General features: G+C 63.3%; 1 protein-coding gene across 6 annotated transcripts in view; it reads right to left on the reverse strand.

Annotated features, from left to right (window-relative positions):
- Positions 1-1,032: 1,032 nt before the first annotated feature.
- The window catches only part of MEF2D (myocyte enhancer factor 2D), a 30,902-nt gene continuing 15,774 nt past the window's right edge, over positions 1,033-16,160 (reverse strand). For 3 of the 6 annotated variants that reach the window (XM_027611523.2, XM_027611525.2, XM_027611524.2), the window contains exons 3-12: positions 15,572-15,775; positions 13,646-13,783; positions 12,571-12,781; positions 12,330-12,386; positions 10,718-10,908; positions 10,228-10,248; positions 8,944-9,073; positions 5,601-5,826; positions 4,881-5,190; positions 1,033-4,677 (exon numbers count right to left, since the gene is read on the reverse strand). In XM_027611523.2, coding sequence (XP_027467324.1) covers positions 4,666-4,677; positions 4,881-5,190; positions 5,601-5,826; positions 8,944-9,073; positions 10,228-10,248; positions 10,718-10,908; positions 12,330-12,386; positions 12,571-12,781; positions 13,646-13,783; positions 15,572-15,775 — 1,500 coding nt within the window. In that variant the 3' untranslated portion in view covers positions 1,033-4,665. Of the gene's footprint in view, positions 4,678-4,880; positions 5,191-5,600; positions 5,827-8,943; positions 9,074-10,227; positions 10,249-10,717; positions 10,909-12,329; positions 12,387-12,570; positions 12,782-13,461; positions 13,597-13,645; positions 13,784-15,571; positions 15,776-16,160 lie in introns of all 6 variants that reach the window. The other 3 variants (XM_027611526.2, XM_027611529.2, XM_027611527.2) reach the window with 3 other exon arrangements.

The following is a 16,160-nucleotide window of genomic DNA, read 5'->3' on the forward strand; positions in this document are numbered from 1 at the left end:
GATTTGGTGTCGCGTCAGGGCGCCTCACGGGCACGGGTGCGTCCTGCCAGTGGGGGGCGCCCTGGCCGTGTCTGGGGAAGCGTGGACCTCTGTGGAAGGCTGTGGATGGGAGGCCTCTGCTCTGTCCCCTAGGCCTCTCCTCAGAGGTGCTTGGGTGCCACAGCGTGGTCCCTGGCGTCCCCCAAAATGATGAGAGGGACCGCACCGCAGAAACGCCCTGCCGGCCGGGCTTCCTTGGACACACGTGCCCACCACGCGTCGGTGTGAGGGAGAACCCCACCAGGGCCAGGCTGGGGTCCTCGGACGCCGTCTCCAAGGGGCGAGCGCAGGGCAGCCAGGGTGGAGGCGCATCTGGAGGACGGGGAAGCCCTTCTGCGCCTCCTTTCTCTCTGCTGCAGCTGAGGGAGCAGTGAGGTGCGGTAGCCCCGGGAGGGAGGCCGGTACAGGTCACTGCATTGTACAGATAGGAAGCCGGGGCGCCAGCACTGGGACTGGCCAACCCCGCCATGGGGCAACTTCCCGCACTTGGGAGACGCCCCCTCGTCCCTCTGTGCTTCAGCAGCACCGGCCTGTGCGCCCGCTGCTGGGGCCGAGCCACACCCCGCGTTTGCCCCTCCGGCAAGGCGGCACCAGGTTGGGGGGCCCTCGGGGGGGGCCCTCGGAGAGCAGGGAGAGGCTCCCTGGCACCGTTAAAGCACCTTGAAGGGGGAAGAGGGCAGCCCGCGTCAGTGGAATCCACGGCGAGTTCTTGCTGGTGGCTGGAGCCCTGCCCCCCATGACCCTGCTCCTGACCTGGCCTAGGGCACTGCTTCTCTGCCTCTCGTGCCCCAGGGCCCCCCGTGTGGCTTCCCCCAGGACAACCCCGGCCCGTGTGGGGCAGCCTCTGCTTCTGACAGGACCTGGAAGAACCGCTCACCTGAGACCTGGGAGCACCCCTCACCGCCCCGCCACCGTGCTGAGCGGACCCTCGGGCCACCCTGGTCCTCTCCTCCGCCGCCGGCCGCGCCAAAGAAACCAGAACCCAAGCCCAAGTATCAGAAACGTGTATTCTTTTTAATAGTAAACCTCTTTACAACAAATATAGTGAAAGAGTTTTCAAACAAAACTCATAAGAATCCCGAGGACTTTGTCTCCTTATTGTGTAGAATACTAAGAAAGCATCACCATACAGCACGGAAAGAAATATTGAAAACAAATCAACAGCCACACACTTGGACTCGCCCTGCCCAGGACCCAGGAGCAGCCCCAGGAGTGTGGGTGATTGTCGGGTTTTGGGGGGGCAGCTCCATGCCTCCCTCCCTCTCCCCCTTCCCTTTGGGACTTGAATGGGGAAGACAAAGAGAATCCAGATTCTCCATAGAACATTCGAGCCCCTGCCCCCACACAAATCCCACAGCTTCCACCATCGCTTAGGGGGTGGACAGAGGTGGCAGAGGAGAGGACAAGAGTTCCCAGGCTCCAGGTCTCCTCTCCTCTACGAAAGCCTAAATTCACCCCCACCCCACCCCAGGGGATTCCAAAGAGTCAGTTAAAAATATATAGATATAGATATTTCTAGATACACTTTTACATCATTTCTGTCTCTCCAAACAAATAAATAATCATCAAGAGAAGGTGCATTAATTCCTTCCTGTCCAAGGTGGGGAGGGCTGGGTAAAGGTCAGGGGTCAGTCTTGCTGCATCGAGGGCACTGCTGGGGAGGGGAGGAACGGTGCGTCCCAGTGGAATGGGAGGGTCCTCTTGCCCACTGTCCCTGGAAGCTGTGGGAAGGCTGGGGGAGGGAGGGGCACGGGGTGACTCCAGTGATTACTTTGGCAAACGCCCAGTTCTTCGGAGGAAGGAGTAGGTGGAGGCAAATTTGGCTTTGCGAGAGGAAGAAATGAAGCCCCCCCCTTGAGGTCTGGGTTCCCAGGGACCCATGCGTCTGGCCAGCCAGGAGCCCCTACCCCCAAGAGAAACCTTGGGATACTGAATTGCAGAAATGTCACATATTCATTCACAGACCCACCCCCTGCCCCAGGGAGAGAGAGGAAAGACACACACACACACACACACACACACACACACGGTAATCAAAAGCCAGGTTTGCCATTACAAGGCAGAGGGCAAAACTGGTGAATATTGCACCGTGAACCACAGGGGCTCTCGTCCCCACCGTGTGTCTAGTGGCGGCCAAGCCCAGCTTCCAAAGGTGGGCGGACTGCTGCCCGGAACAGCCTGAGAAGGGAAAGCCAGTCACTTGAGTTTTATTGAGCACCTATCGCTCACCCATTCGGCATTTACTGTGCACCAACTATGTGCCAGACACCGGGCAAGGCTCTGGGGACGCGTGCATGCGCAAGCCTATACCCTGGTGTACTTTGAGGCCCTGATCAAGTCTTGTCGACTCTTCAAACTCCCTCTAGGAACCCACGGAGTAGGTTGGGACATGCCGTGTGCCCAATCAGCAGGTGGGGCTTGAACTCTGAGTAAGGAAGGATCACGGCCCAAAGAAGAAGCTTCAAGAAGGAAGAGGATCATGAGTGTCACCCTGAAAGCAGGACTGGGGTGGGGGACGAGCAGGAAGGGCAGCTGCGTGTGTGTGCAAAGGACCAGGGACCGGGTGGCCACTTGTGCGTGGAGCCCAGGAGAAGCAGGGCCCCAGGGAGAGGCGAAGGGGGCAGCTGCCAGATCCCCCCCCCCAACTGTGGTCCAAACCTGTCAAAGCGGAGGGTGGACTGGGGCAGGGGCCAAGCAGGAGGGGCGTGGAGCTGAGAGCCAGGGCTGTGCAGCCCAGCGGCCACTGTCCCTCCGCAAACACCAGGCACGTGCACACACGGACATGCCCTCGGAGCTCGATTCACACAGATCCGTGGATAGGCCCAGATGGGCTCAGAGACACACACCAGTACGTCCACGCCACCATACACACACAGATACCGGATGCCCTCACGGACACGCTCAGGTACACGTGTGGTCACATACGCTCCTGCTTCTGGTTCCCTCCCTGCGTCAAGTGTCGGAATACTGCAAGCGGCTGGGTCACAGAGGCAGGACCGCAAAGCTGGGCCTTGTCTACTGTCTACTGTCCTACTGGGGTGACACCCCCAGGGAGCGGTGCGCCCCTGGGGCAGAGGAGCTGGGTGCAGGTGTAGGACCGGGGCAGACCCCCTGTCCGCCTGCACACGCCACCTGCCCACTCGGGCCAGCCCCCTCTGGATGGCAGGCTGGGGGCCTGCCCCCTCCCGTCTGATCTGGGTCCAGCCTGAGGTCCCAGCAGAGAGGGGCGGGGCGGGGAGCAAGAACAACAGCAGAAGAGTCTCATCTGTACAGTACGGGCCGCTTGAGTCATTATTATTACAATATACTTTGACAAAAATAGAATCTCATTTCATATCAATACAACGACAACAAAAAAAACAGTTTCCTGGACTGTTACACTGCTAACGTTTTCCAAAGGTTGCTATTTACAGTTACAGTAGCCAAGAGGGAAGGTGGGCTGCGGGGGGGGGGGGGGGGGGGGGGGGGAGGTGGGGGTAGGTGGGACAGGAGGTAGGCGACCAGGGAGGTGGGGTCGGGGCGGGAGGAGCTGGGAGGGGGCTGGGGAGGGCCCAGGACGAAAGGAGGCAGGCTGGCCTCCCACCCTCACGCCACCCCAGTGTCCCTCCTTTGGGGATGTGTCCGTGCAAGGAAGAGAGAGCCCCCACTCACACTTGCCCCTGGATGCCGGGGCTCCGGTCCTGCTGAGCCACCTCACTGGAGCTGCCCCCCTCCCCGTCCTCCCTGCACTTTGTGGCCTGCTCTCGGGGGCCGGTGTCAGCCCAGGGACGGGGAGCTATTGCACTGTTCATCTTAGAGAAACTGCCAGGGACGGAAGGGGGCCCCGAGTCACCCCTCACCCCAGCTCTCGGCCCCTCCTCATGGCTCTCCGTCTTTCCAAATGTGCTTCCGAGGGGCCCCCACCTCAAACCCTGCCCCCAGCCTCCGAATCCCAGGCAGCCTTCCCAGCCCAGAGGCTCGGCCGGCACCCCCACACCTTGGGGGTGCAGCTCACACATGAATCCGTGAGAGTGTCGTGTGTGTGCAGGGGCACTGGGGGGCCAGGCTTGGGCATTTCACCCCATGTGCCTGTGGCCAAAAGGAAATAGCCCAGACACAGAAACTCTTCAGAACCTGGGCTCTCTTGCCCCCTGAAACACAAACCCACCCATCAGGCCGACTTTGGGGTTTCAGTATATTATAAGGGATTTTGTGGTTTGGTAGGTTTTTTGGTTATCTCCCTCTATCTGGGGGATGGGGTGGGAGGGCTCCGCATGCAGGGCTCGGCACCTGTCCTGTCCCAAAGGCCTATCGGGCTCCCCACCCCCTCCTGCAGCATATGTGTACAACGTGCAAAGTGTCCCCCCTTCCCGCAAAAAATAGCCCCCCCCCAGCCAGTAAAATGGCGGGGGGGGTGCAGAAAGAGGGGACAGGAGCATCCTCCTCTCCAAAGCGAGAATCCAAATTAAAAAAAATATAATAATAATAATAATAATAATATAATAATTATACACAAATGTAACCGTCAACAGGACACGGAGCACAAAAGGAAGTGGGGGTCGAGCGGGAGGAGCCCAGGGCTGGGAGGGGTGGGCGGTGAGATTGTCAACTCTTCGTCAGGGAGGCTGAGGAGGGGGCTGGGAATCGTCACTTTAATGTCTGCAGAGAGAGGAGATGGAGAGCGGGGTGTCAGGGCCCTGGCCACGGGCTGGGGGTCCCTCACGCCCCTCTCCCCGCAGGGCCAGGGCCTGCGGCGGGGGGTTGCAGAGGTGGCCCAGAGGCCTCCCGGGTGGGGGCTCAGGGTGGGGGCGGTCCCGGGGTGCAGCACACACTGGCGGGCAGGAGGGGTGACGCTACAGTACCCAGGTGTCGAGCCGCATCCTCTTCACAGCGGGGCCCTCGGCCTCGGGCTCCTGGGCTGGGCGCAGCAGGCCCAGCGTGGGCCCGAAGTCCCCCCGTCCGTCGTCCCGGTCCCCGGTCTCGTAGGAGCTGCTGGCCGGGCTGCTGAGGCCGTCGCCAGGCTCCGGGCGGGCGGCCGCCGGGAACACAGCTGGAGGGGGCGGCGCGGGGCTGCGCTCGCGGCTAGGGGACACCGGCTCCGACTTGATGCTGATGTGGGGGTGGGTGGTGACTGTGAGGGCGGCCCCCACGTGGGGCAGAGGGCTGCCCGGGCTGGGCACCGGGACAGAAGCGGAGGAGGTGCGACACACAGAAGGGATGAGGGGCCCGGGAGGGAGAGGGAGGAGGTGGGGCGGGGAGGGGCAGGGACAGACAGGAGCCGGGAGAAGAGGGACCAAGTGAGGAAGAGAGGAGAGGGAAGGAGCCACGTTAGTTTTCTGTCCCCATGTCTCCCACGGCATCCTGGTGCTCCAGGCTGGCTGGGGAGGGGCTCCGGGGGGGGGGGGGGGTCTCCCAGGCCACTGTAGTGTCCCAGGTCCCGTGCTGTCCGCTGGTAACAGAGCACCTCGAGGGGGCCACCCCTTCCCTCCCGACAGGAGCCTCCTCTTCCCACCCCCAGCTCTGCCGTCCCCGAGCCTCCGGCGCCCCGCGCCCCCCACCCCCCGCGGCGCCCCAGGACTCACATCAGGCTGCTGAGAGACACGGGGACCAGATGGGGCTGCGGCTGGGGTGGCTGCTGGGGCGGCTGGGGTGGCTGGGGCGGCGGCTGGGGCGGCTGGGGCGGCTGGGGCGGCTGGGGCTGGGGCGGCTGCGCAGGCTGAGGCCAGGCGGTGACACTGCCTAGCGACAGCCCCCCGGGCGAGCTGAAGGTTGGGAGGGAGGAGAGCTCGGCACTGCTCAGCTGGTAATCTGCAGGGGTGGGGGGGTGAGAGCACGGGAGGACTCAGCAGGGCCCCCCAGCACAGGGCCCCCCGCTAAGGGAATGCACGTCGACACAGGCGGCAAGTGCCGCTTCTTAGCAGAACGAAGAGAGGTGTGTTTTTAAAATAGTGTTAACTTTTTTTTTCAGTACCACGTGTAGGTATCGCTTTCAGAATGTCAACTCAAAAAAGAAGGGGAAAGAAGTCAGGAGGGTCTAATACACGTCTGTCATCTCTTCAACTGCCAGGTCCTCACGTGCCTTTCTGAGACAGGGGCGTCATGGGGACGCGAGAGGGATGGCGCACGGAAGCTAACTGCCATCACCGCCCTGCCCCCCGCGGCTGCGGCCCCGCAGCTCATCTCGAGACTGTCAGCGCGGCAAGGGTTCAAGCCGCCGTGCCCGCACACCACCCCAGCGGACGGACGCGCACGTGCCCCTGCTGGGCCTGCAGAGCCTCGTGGGGCCCAGCGCACCGGGCCAGGATTCCATCACATTCCCCATGAGGCGGTGCTCCTTGCTTTTGACCACTCCTGTCTTAAATGAAGAAGCTGATGTTTGCACAACCAACAGCACGCTGGGGCGCTCCAGGCTGCAGCCAGTCTGGGGCAGCTTAGTAAAGGTCCCCCGAGGAGCCCAGGGCGATGGTGCTGTGGGGGCGCAGGGGCACACCCCGCGTGGTCCCACCACCGAGCTCACTCAAGGGATCACGGGCTGCAGCTCCCGTCTCTGCAGGGACGACGGCACTGCCGCGCAACCGAGCAGGAAGGTGCAGGGCAAGGGCGAGGCCTCCCGAGGCCCCGTGACCTGGGGCAAGGGACTTGCTCTCGACTTAGCAGTGGGCAGAGGCAGAGGAGTCCCGCCTGTACCACACAGCCGTGGAGGACCACGGAGCAGTGAACGCACACGGGGCACGCACAACCACGTCTGGCACACGGGACGTTTTCCGAAGGCTGGCCTGGTGCTGTTACTAATTCACAAACGAGGCAACCGCAGCCTCCAGCGTGGGGAGCCCCGGGTCCCAGAGCCAGTGGAGGAGCTAAGGCAAGACCCTGGGCTCCTCGCTTACCCGTAAGTCTGGCCTAGAGATGGTCCCTGCTTGCCTCTGGTCTCACAACATTAGCCAGCAGCTTTGAGCCATTCTTAAAAAAAGCAGAGCGAGGGCAGGAAGGAGCCCCTCGGACTCATTTTACAGACGAGGATGCCCACCCTCGAACAGCGTTCAACCTCGCCCGCCACCCCTCCACACCCGAGAGGCAGGGGCTCCCGCACGTTGCCACCACACTCCAGCCCCGTCTATGCGGAGGCCCGGGGCCTCCTGGACAGGAGGAACATGGCCCACAGGCCACCTCGCAGCCCATCCACAGCCACCAGACCTCTGCAGCCAGTGTCAGCAAGGGGCCACGCCTGTCCCTTACCCAGGACGTCACCAGAGCCAGATCGCCCGCAGCCAGAACTTGGACTGGGGCCAAGGACTACGAGCGGAGAACAGTGAAACAGCAGTGTGTCTTTGTTTACGTACATAGGGGCACCTGAACACACCCGCTGTCGAAACTGAGGCCTGCTGACCGACTGCGGCAGCAGGAGGAACCGGAGCCCTGGCTCCTGGGAGGGTGTGAGGAAGCCCACACTTCCCAGCAGGGCCCCAAGGGCAGGCCCAGGGTCAGAACCTGCCTTCACACCAGACTGACAAACAGTCTAAAGTCTGGCCTTGCCAGGCGCCTGTCCCAGCTTCACGGACGCCCGCCAACCTCCCCTCCTGCTTCAAGAGACTTGCAAGGGCCAGAGAGGATGGCAGGAAACCACCGCCGCATTGTGGGATTCCCAAACACGGCGGCTCCTGAACAGTGGTCTGTGCTGCCCTCTGCCAAACTCCCCGCCCGCCCACGGCTCTCCCAGGGGAGGACACTGGCCCCCAGGGGCACGGCCATCTGAGGTGGCCCGAGGACCCCATGCATGAGCGGACGAGGGACTGACCACACCCCACCTGGGTGGGAAGACCTGGATGCAGACATGCACGGCGGGGTCTGGCCCCTCTCCACAGCGGGGCGGCTCCAGCTCTTTCCTGCCCCCAGGGCTTCCCTGTGTCCGAGCCTGGGCCCCAGGTTTTTACCCAGGGAAGAGGTCAGAGCGTGAGAGGATCTGTACGGTGTCTGGCGTGGGGGCTTGGGGAGGAGGGAGAAGTTTAGGGGCCTTTTGATCTAGTCTGATCTCATCACAAACAGCCCCAGCACAAGCCAGTCAGGGCTGAGGGACCGTGAGGGGTGGCTGAGGTCTCGGCAGTGAGATTTCCCCACGGGGACGTCCTTCCTGACACGACAGTGCGGAGTGCAGGCCAAGACGGCCCACAGCGTCACCGACTGGTCCTGGGAGGGGACAGCGGGTACCCAGGACGGCCTGGGTACTGGGTGTCCGGTCTCAATTCTTCGACCCAGACACCTCTCCCGTGTGTCTGAGCAGCTCTCCGCCTTCACTCCCGTCCCCGACCTTCACCGGTCCCCCCGCTCCTCTCCCCTCCCCATCACCCCACCATGGAGCCACCACCAGGGTGAGGGGCCCTGTCCTCCCTCCTCGCCCTGCCCCTCTCGGCTTTCCCGGGAGGCTGGGTAAACCCTCCTGACAGGCCTTCTCTCCCGGGCCTCCTCTACCTGTGTCTCCTCTTCCTCCTCCCCCAGGAAGCCTTGCTGCACCGACCACGCCCCTCCCCTCTCCCCAGCCCTGGGCTGCTGGAATCATCTGCTCAGCCCACCTCTGGCCGGGCTCCTCCTCAGTCCCCAAGGGCGGGGGCTCCTTTCTCCATTAGGTCCTTTATTAAAAATGGGGAATACCTACTTATTAATTTGCATTTCAGACAAAACAATGAATAATTTTTTAACATTTCAGCAAATGTCTTTGACGCATATTTACCCTAAAAAATTATTCATTGTTTTATTTGAAATTCAAATTTCAGTGGGCATCCTGTTTCTATTTGCTGGCGACCTTCATCAGGAGGGGGCTCCCCCAATCCACTGGAGCATCACCCAGGACTATCTCCTGCTCCCCATCTGGTCCCGCCCCCGCCCCAAGGCCAAGCAGCTACAGGGGGGCTGAGGGGCTTGAGGACTCACCTGTGTTGTAGGCAGTGGGCATGGAGGAGAAGGGGAGGCCCTGGCTGAGTAAACTCGGTGTTGCCACGGAAACCACTGGCGTGGTGAGTGAGTGGGTAGACTGGGAGGCCCCAAGGCGCTGGGCATTGTTCTGCAGGAGGAAAGGGTCTGTCACCAGGCGGCAGGAGGGTGGGCTGCGTTCCCCTGGCCCTCCACTGCAAGGCCCAGGTGGGGCCCCTGCTCCCCACGGCCCCGGGGGGACGCTGGGCACAGAGGCGCCCGCACACACGAGCGCTGGTGCATTCCCAGAGAGGCTGAGATCCGGGGAGGGGGGCGTGCACACGTGCATGGAGGTCGGCATGCCGGCCCCGGGGCCGAGTGAGAGCAGGTCCAGTGCCTTCCCCACCCGTCCTGGGGCAGCGCACGCCCTGCCCGAGCACGCCGGCATGTGCACGGGGAGCGCGGGGCCCGGTGTGGCGTGTGCCTGCGTGTGTGCACACACGTGTGTGGGGCTGTCAGCTCCATCTGCCGCTGAGTCACTTGTTTATTCCAGCTCTGCGCTAGGGCCGAAACTGCCGCCGTGTTGGCCGCCAAAGCCCGCCTGCCTTTTCCAGCCTCTCTGGCCGCCCGTCAGGGAGCTGGGGAGGGAGGAGCCCCCGCCCCACTCCTGGCTGAGGGTGAGTACGCGAGTGTGACGGCGCGTGCGCAGCGGCATGTGCCTGAGCGCATGTGAGGCAGGCTGTGCAGGGCTGAGTACACGGGGAGGCAGAGAGGAGGCGGCGAGCCCCTGCCACGGGCAGCTCTGGCCTCTCCTTGGGCCTCAGCTGCCCCGGGGGGCCATGCTGTCCCGGTCTGGCTGGCTCTCCTCCTAAGGAGGCCCCTGCCCTGGGTTCCAAGCATGCTCAGTGGGACTGAGCCAGAGGGCCAGTCCGGTCCAGCCCCCCTAACGCAGGCATCCTGGGGCACATCCAGACGGGCCCCCTGAGGCCTGGGGTTGTCCCCCGCGGCATGCACGTGCGTGCGCACACACACACACACACACAGAGAAAGGGGTGTCTGCATGAACACAACGTCACATAAAGACATCCACATACACACAGGTACACGCGGGCATATCTAACCCCTGACCCCCGCCCCATTCACCTCTGTACCCTGTCTGGCACGGAGCACGGCTCCTGGCCAATAACCAAACAACACACAGCACACCCGCTGGTGGAGGGACATGGCGCGCTCCATGCTGTGGCACAGAGCCACGGGCGGACCCAGGCTTTCAAGCCACCGCACACATCTCAGGGCCTCACTTACCAGATCTAAATGGTCCTCAGTCTGGGAGCGGAAATAAAACCAAGGGGGCGGTTCAGTCTGCGGCCTCTGCCCTCCCCTCACACCCCGGCCCCACACCCGCCCCGTCTACCTCTTCACACATGAGCAGGACAGCTGTCCAGCCTGGGACAGAGCTCTTCGCTGTCCAGACCGACTCCAGAGAATGCCACATCCCAACATCCACCCGTTAGCAAACCTTCATCCTTCCGCTGTGGTGGCAAATCCCTCCCAACCTCCTCCCCGGCACAGAACCTTCTCTCCCACCTCCTGTCGCTTCCTCCTGCCCTTGTGGGTGGCACGTCCACGTTCCAACCTCTCATGAGGCCCTCTGGGGAGAAAGAGCTCCCGAGAAGTCCGGCTTCCACGGTCTCCCTCCGGCAGTCCCACCTATTGGCTAGCCTGCATCTCTCCTGCTGGAGGTTGGCTCTTCCCCAGCCCCAGCCCCTGCCCCTCGGTGCAGACACCCACTCACCAAGTGATGCATCAACCCCTTTCCTCCCTGGGAAGTGATGACCCTCAGGTCGGGCTTGCGGCTGGGGGCTCCAAGCTGGGCGCTGTGGGTGGGCGGGGGCGGAGACTTGGCAGGGATGCCCTTGTTGAGACTGTTGCCGTTGGTCACAGGGAGGAGACCAGGGGAAGCCCGGGCACTGACGTAGCCATTTCCTGAGAGGAGGAGATGGGGGTCAAAGGTCAGACACGGACCCAGCCGCCAGCCCGTGTGCCAGGACTCCATACTCAGACTCTGATCTTCCCCCAAAACCACCCTGTCCTGGGAGAAAAGGGAAGCCCCCTCACTCCGGAATTACTGGTTATTCCCCTGCCTCTAAGCGACGTGTGCCGGAGTGGGGGCGGGGAGCACTGGAGCTGGATGCCGCAGTGGCGTCGCCTCACCCCCTTCCCTCCTTCTGGTCTCACAGACAGGGCGTCCAGCACCTCCCAATCCCACAACCTGCCCCGACCGCTCACAGGGACCTGGCTGCAGATGGGGAGGGCAGCCTGGGACTTGGGCCTCCATGAGGACCCCCGAGGCACCTCGACCACTCAGAGTGCAGCTTTGGCCAAGAGACAGGGGCCCATGACAGGATGCCCGTGGCTCTGGGGAAGACGAGCCATCCGCCGGTGGTGGTGCTGTCATTGGTCACAGGGGACTGATAACACAGCCACCACCAGAATGAGACTGGCGACGACCAGTGTCGTAACGACCTTGCGCATTTGCGCCACAATCCACACAGGGTACGATCTCACTTAACCCTCATGCTGACTGTGTGGCGAGGCAGACGGGACGTGGGTCAGCCCCGGTCACAAAACCGCAAACTCGAGGCCTGGTTGGCAGAGGCACAATGACTTGTCCAGGGCGACGCAGCTGCCTGGAAGCCATGCCAGGCCCCACCCGTGCTCTGCATGCTGGGCCTGAGCGCCTGGAAGGACCGTCATGGCCCTTCAGGTACTTCTCCAGCCCTCCGTGGAGAGGAAAGGGCGGCCACCATCCCTTCCACTTCCTGACCCCAGTGCACAATCACTGCCACGGAGACATTAGGTGGTGCCCGGGGCTAAACTGGGGGTTCTGAAGCCCAGAGAAGTGGGGCTGACCACAGTCCCAAGTGTCACCTTGCTCTGTCCCCTGGGAGCACACTGTTCCCCTGGAAGTGTGGGGCTGCCCTCATCCCAATTCCCAGATCACTCCGGGAATGGCAGGAATGTCAGCGTGACGTCAATGGTGACATTTGAAGTCACAGTCACCGGCCGGACAACAGCACAGGGCAGGGGAGAGGCCGTTGGCAGCTGGGGGTCTGTATGGGAGCGCGTCAGCAACACCGTGCACACCCTCCAGATCCCACCCAGATGCCCCCACTCGATGGGGAACACTTGCATCCTCTCCCCCAGCTGGAAATGTTGGTCCCTTCTTCCAGCTTGCCCAGGATTCCCTGAGCCCACATCTCTGATGATCGCCCACACCCATCAGGGCTGCAGACAAGCCTCAGGCTCGACTCGGGTCCTGGGACCTTCCTCCCGTCTCATCGGGGTCCCTCTTGGTCCCTGGGCCCGCGAGGCCGCTGAGAAGGCAGGCGGGCAGCCACACTCACCGACAGGGCTGGGGCAGGCTCCATTAGCACTGTTGAGGTCTCCCCCCAGCATGGCCCCTGGGGACAAACAGAACCACGGTTAGCTGGTGGGACAGCGCCTTCCACGGCGGGTCCCCGGACCGAACAGCGGGAGGAGCCCTGGTCCTTCCCTCAGGAGCCACACAAGCGAGCGGCACAAGCCGCGCGGGGCGAAGGGAGACGGAACCCCCCAAGTCCCCAGCACACCTCGTCCCCACCTCACCTGCACTGGCCGGCCGCTGGGGCAGGCCCGGAGACACGCTGTTCCTCTGCAGTGCGGGCTGCTGGGGGGACAGGAGCCGCGGGTCCGTGAGGGATGACGTCACCAGGGAAGGGGTGACCAGAGAGCCGCTGGGGTTGCTGAACGGCAGTGAGCTCTGACTGGACACGGGCACCGTGACGGGCATGGCAAAGTTGGGGGCCGGCACCGCTGACTAGACAGAGGACGGCGAGGCGGGGTCAGGCCAGGCGCCGCCCCCACCCCGGACCCACTGTGCCCAAGAGAGGGCGGGCGCGGGTTCCTGTGGTCTCTGGGCTGTGTGTCTGAGGGCCCGCAGCTCGAGCCCTCTGCCCCGGGCCCTCTCAGAGGAAGTCTGCTGGAGGGAATGCTTTGGGATCAAGCTCTGGCCCAGAGAACGAGAACAGGCTCTGCTCATGGCGGATGGGACCAGGGACCCCCGAGGCCCCCAGTGGAGGTGGGTTAGTCCTCAGCCAGGCAGGACACACGGGGAGCAGGTTAGAGGGCCTGAATACAGACCCACGTGCACCCACACAGCTAGGGAAGGCCTGCACCGAGGGTCTCGGGCCAGGGGCGGCTGCGTAGGCCCCCGGGGACTCTGCCCTGAGAAGACCTGGACAAAGAACACAGCCCCTACTCTCCTGCCATCTAAAGCCCTCACGTCATCTACACACGCCTTGCTGGCGAGAGGGGCGCTCCAGGCCTCTCCCGGCCCGTGCTCCATCCGAAAGGAGTCCACAACCCAGGTCAGCGGTGCCTCAGTGGTCACCGCCAGCCCCGGCACGGCTCAGCGCGGGACGTGCGTCAGGGGCGGCCGGGGGCCGGCGCGAAGCCACACCATGCACCACGGGGAGACCGCTCCATGCGACTACTCACGGCCAGTCTATAACTCTGCATCATTTTATCAAACTCCTCGTCTATCTTTTTATACTTCTCCTCCGTCTGGGGGGTCAGGGCAAACACCTCGTCCACCTCGGGGCTCTCACACTCCCTGTGCTTCTTGTGCAGCGCCTGGGGGGGGGCCGGGAGGGGCCGACAGAGACACGGTGAGTGAGCTCACCCCGTAGCGCCGGAAGAGCCCGTCCAGCTCCTCGCTGGCGCGCCGGTACTTGTCCTCCAGCAGGGGGCTCTGCTCCAGCGAGTCCTCCCCGTCGGGCTCCGGGCTGTCACAGCCGTTGAAGCCCTTCTTCCTCAGGGTCTGCAACCGCACCAGGGCGTCAGCCAGCCGTTGGCAGGGGAGGAGCAGGGGCAGGGTCCCCGCCGCCCCCCTACTTTCTCCCCACCTCCTTCCTCTGGGTCCCCAGCATTTCCCGGCCATCCCCCTTCCCCGCCCTGCCGCACCATGTGAACGTGCTGGGTGGGGAGGCACCACCACGGGAGGGGGGTGGCGCGCCATGGGGCCTCAGGCCAAAGGCCCACCGCAAGGAATGCGCAACACACTTAGCAGAGACCCCTGCTTCCAAGGTGACAGGTGGGGAGGGGCCCTGGGGGGATGGGCTGGGGGCTGAGACCCTGTGGTAGCTCGGGGGTGGGGGGGGTGGGGGGGGAAGCAGTCCAGGCTGGTGTTGCCCAGCCTGGTCCCTGGGCTCTGCTCACAGGAAGAGGGGGAGAGAAGCAGAGATGGAGACAGAGGGAGAGGAAGGAGGGGGAGAAAGGCCCAGAGGAAACCAGCGTTTATAGAGCTCCTGCTGCTGTCCTTGCCCAGGGGCCCACACCACACTGGGGCACTCCTGGTAGGTCTGGAGTAGACCCCAAACTTCCCTCTTCCTGCTCAAAACACCTTCACAGATACTTGGTCTGTTTTTAGAATAAATAACAAATGTATGTTTTCCATTCCAGTCTAGAGTAAATCTGTTTTCTCTATTGTAAGGCTAAGGTCACTTCCTCCAAATCGTGGAGTTCGAGTCCCTCTCCGGGAAGGCAAGCCTGTGGCTTCCCGGGCACCAGCCTCCCTGGCAGAAGTTCTGTTCCCTGAAAGCACGCACAGCCCCCGTGTGAGAAGCAGGAACCGGGCTGTCTTGTTCAAGTCCCACCACACCCTTCAAAGCTCACACTGGCCCCATTTCGTGGAGGTGGGCACCACGGCCCAAGGCCACGCGGCCAGTAAATGTCACCACTGGATTCCAAAGCCCGTGTCCTTCAACAGCCTGTAATGCTGGCTTTTTTTTGAAACAGAAAACTGAGTCCCAGGAACCCATAAAGGGACAGAGGCAGAGCAAGAGAGATGGAAACAAAGAGGGAGACAGAGACAGAGAGTCAGATGCAGGAACAGACCAAGGATGGACAAGGAGAGCAAAAGACAGAGAGAGAACCGGAGGGAAGACACAGCAGAGGATGTCCCGCCAGCCTGACAAGCATGAGCAAAGACGCAGCAGGCTGGGTGGACACCGGACTGGGTGGGGAGCGGGCCGGGGTGGGCACCGGACTGGGGGGGCACCAGACTGGGTGGGGAGCGGGCTGGGGTGGGCAACAGGCTGGGGGGTGGGTAACGGGCTGGGGTGGGCAACGGGCCAGGGTGGGGAGCAGGCCGGGGTGGGGAGCGGGCCAGGGTAGGGAGTGGGCTGGGTTGGGGAGCGGGCCGGGGTGGGCACCGGACTGGGGTGGGCACCAGACTGGGGGGGCACCGGACTGGGTGGGGAGCGGGCTGGGGTGGGCAACAGGCCAGGGGGGTGGGCAACAGGCCAGGGTGGGGAGCGGGCCAGGGTGGGGAGTGGGCCGGGGTAGGGAGTGGGCCGGGGTGGGCAATGGGCTGGGGTGGACACCGGGCTGGGGGGTGGGCAATGGGCCGGGGTGGGGAGTGGGCCGGGGTGGGCACCGGACTGTGTGGGCAGCGGGACATGGTGGGGAGCAGGCTGGGGGTGGACACCAGGCTGGGCTAGGCACCGGACTGGGTGGGGAGTGGGCTGGGGTGGGCAATGGGCTGGGGTGGGGAGCAGGTGGGGTGGACACCGGGCCGGGCAGGCGTGTACGTGCTGCGTGGGCCCACCTCGATGATGTCGGCATTGGTGCGGCTCTCGTGAGGCTCGTTGTACTCCGTGTACTTGAGCAGCACCTTGTCCATGTCGGTGCTGGCATACTGGAACAGCTTGTTGGAGTGGTTGAAGATGATGAGCGCGATCTCACAGTCACAGAGCACACTCAGCTCGTACGCCTTCTTCATCAGTCCGAACTTGCGCTTGGTGAATGTCACCTGCAGGCGGTGGAGAGGGGGTGGCCCAGTCTGGCTCAGTCAAAGCCTGTCCTGGAGCCCCTGGCCCGGGGGAGAGATAGGCCAGCACCTCTCCGCCAACGCAGGACCAAGATGCAGCCTAGAGCGGCCTCACTGAAGGGAGAGGATGGATGGACAGAATTCCACACCTCTGTGCCAGGGGCTGTGAAGGGGTCGGGGAGGAAAACGGAAGGGCTTCTGGATCCTCCCCTGGGGGAGAAAGAGGGGGAGAATTCATCTTGGGGAACAGGGCGTGCCCAGGCATGGCCTGAGGCTTGTGTACGGTTCCTGGGTGGGAAGTGGGTGGGGGTTGGGGGTGGGGGACACACAGGTGCACCTGCTTACAGCAGCAGACGAGCCTTAGAGT

This window comes from Zalophus californianus, chromosome 10 (genome assembly GCF_009762305.2).
Source record: "Zalophus californianus isolate mZalCal1 chromosome 10, mZalCal1.pri.v2, whole genome shotgun sequence".
NCBI lineage: Eukaryota > Metazoa > Chordata > Mammalia > Carnivora > Otariidae > Zalophus > Zalophus californianus.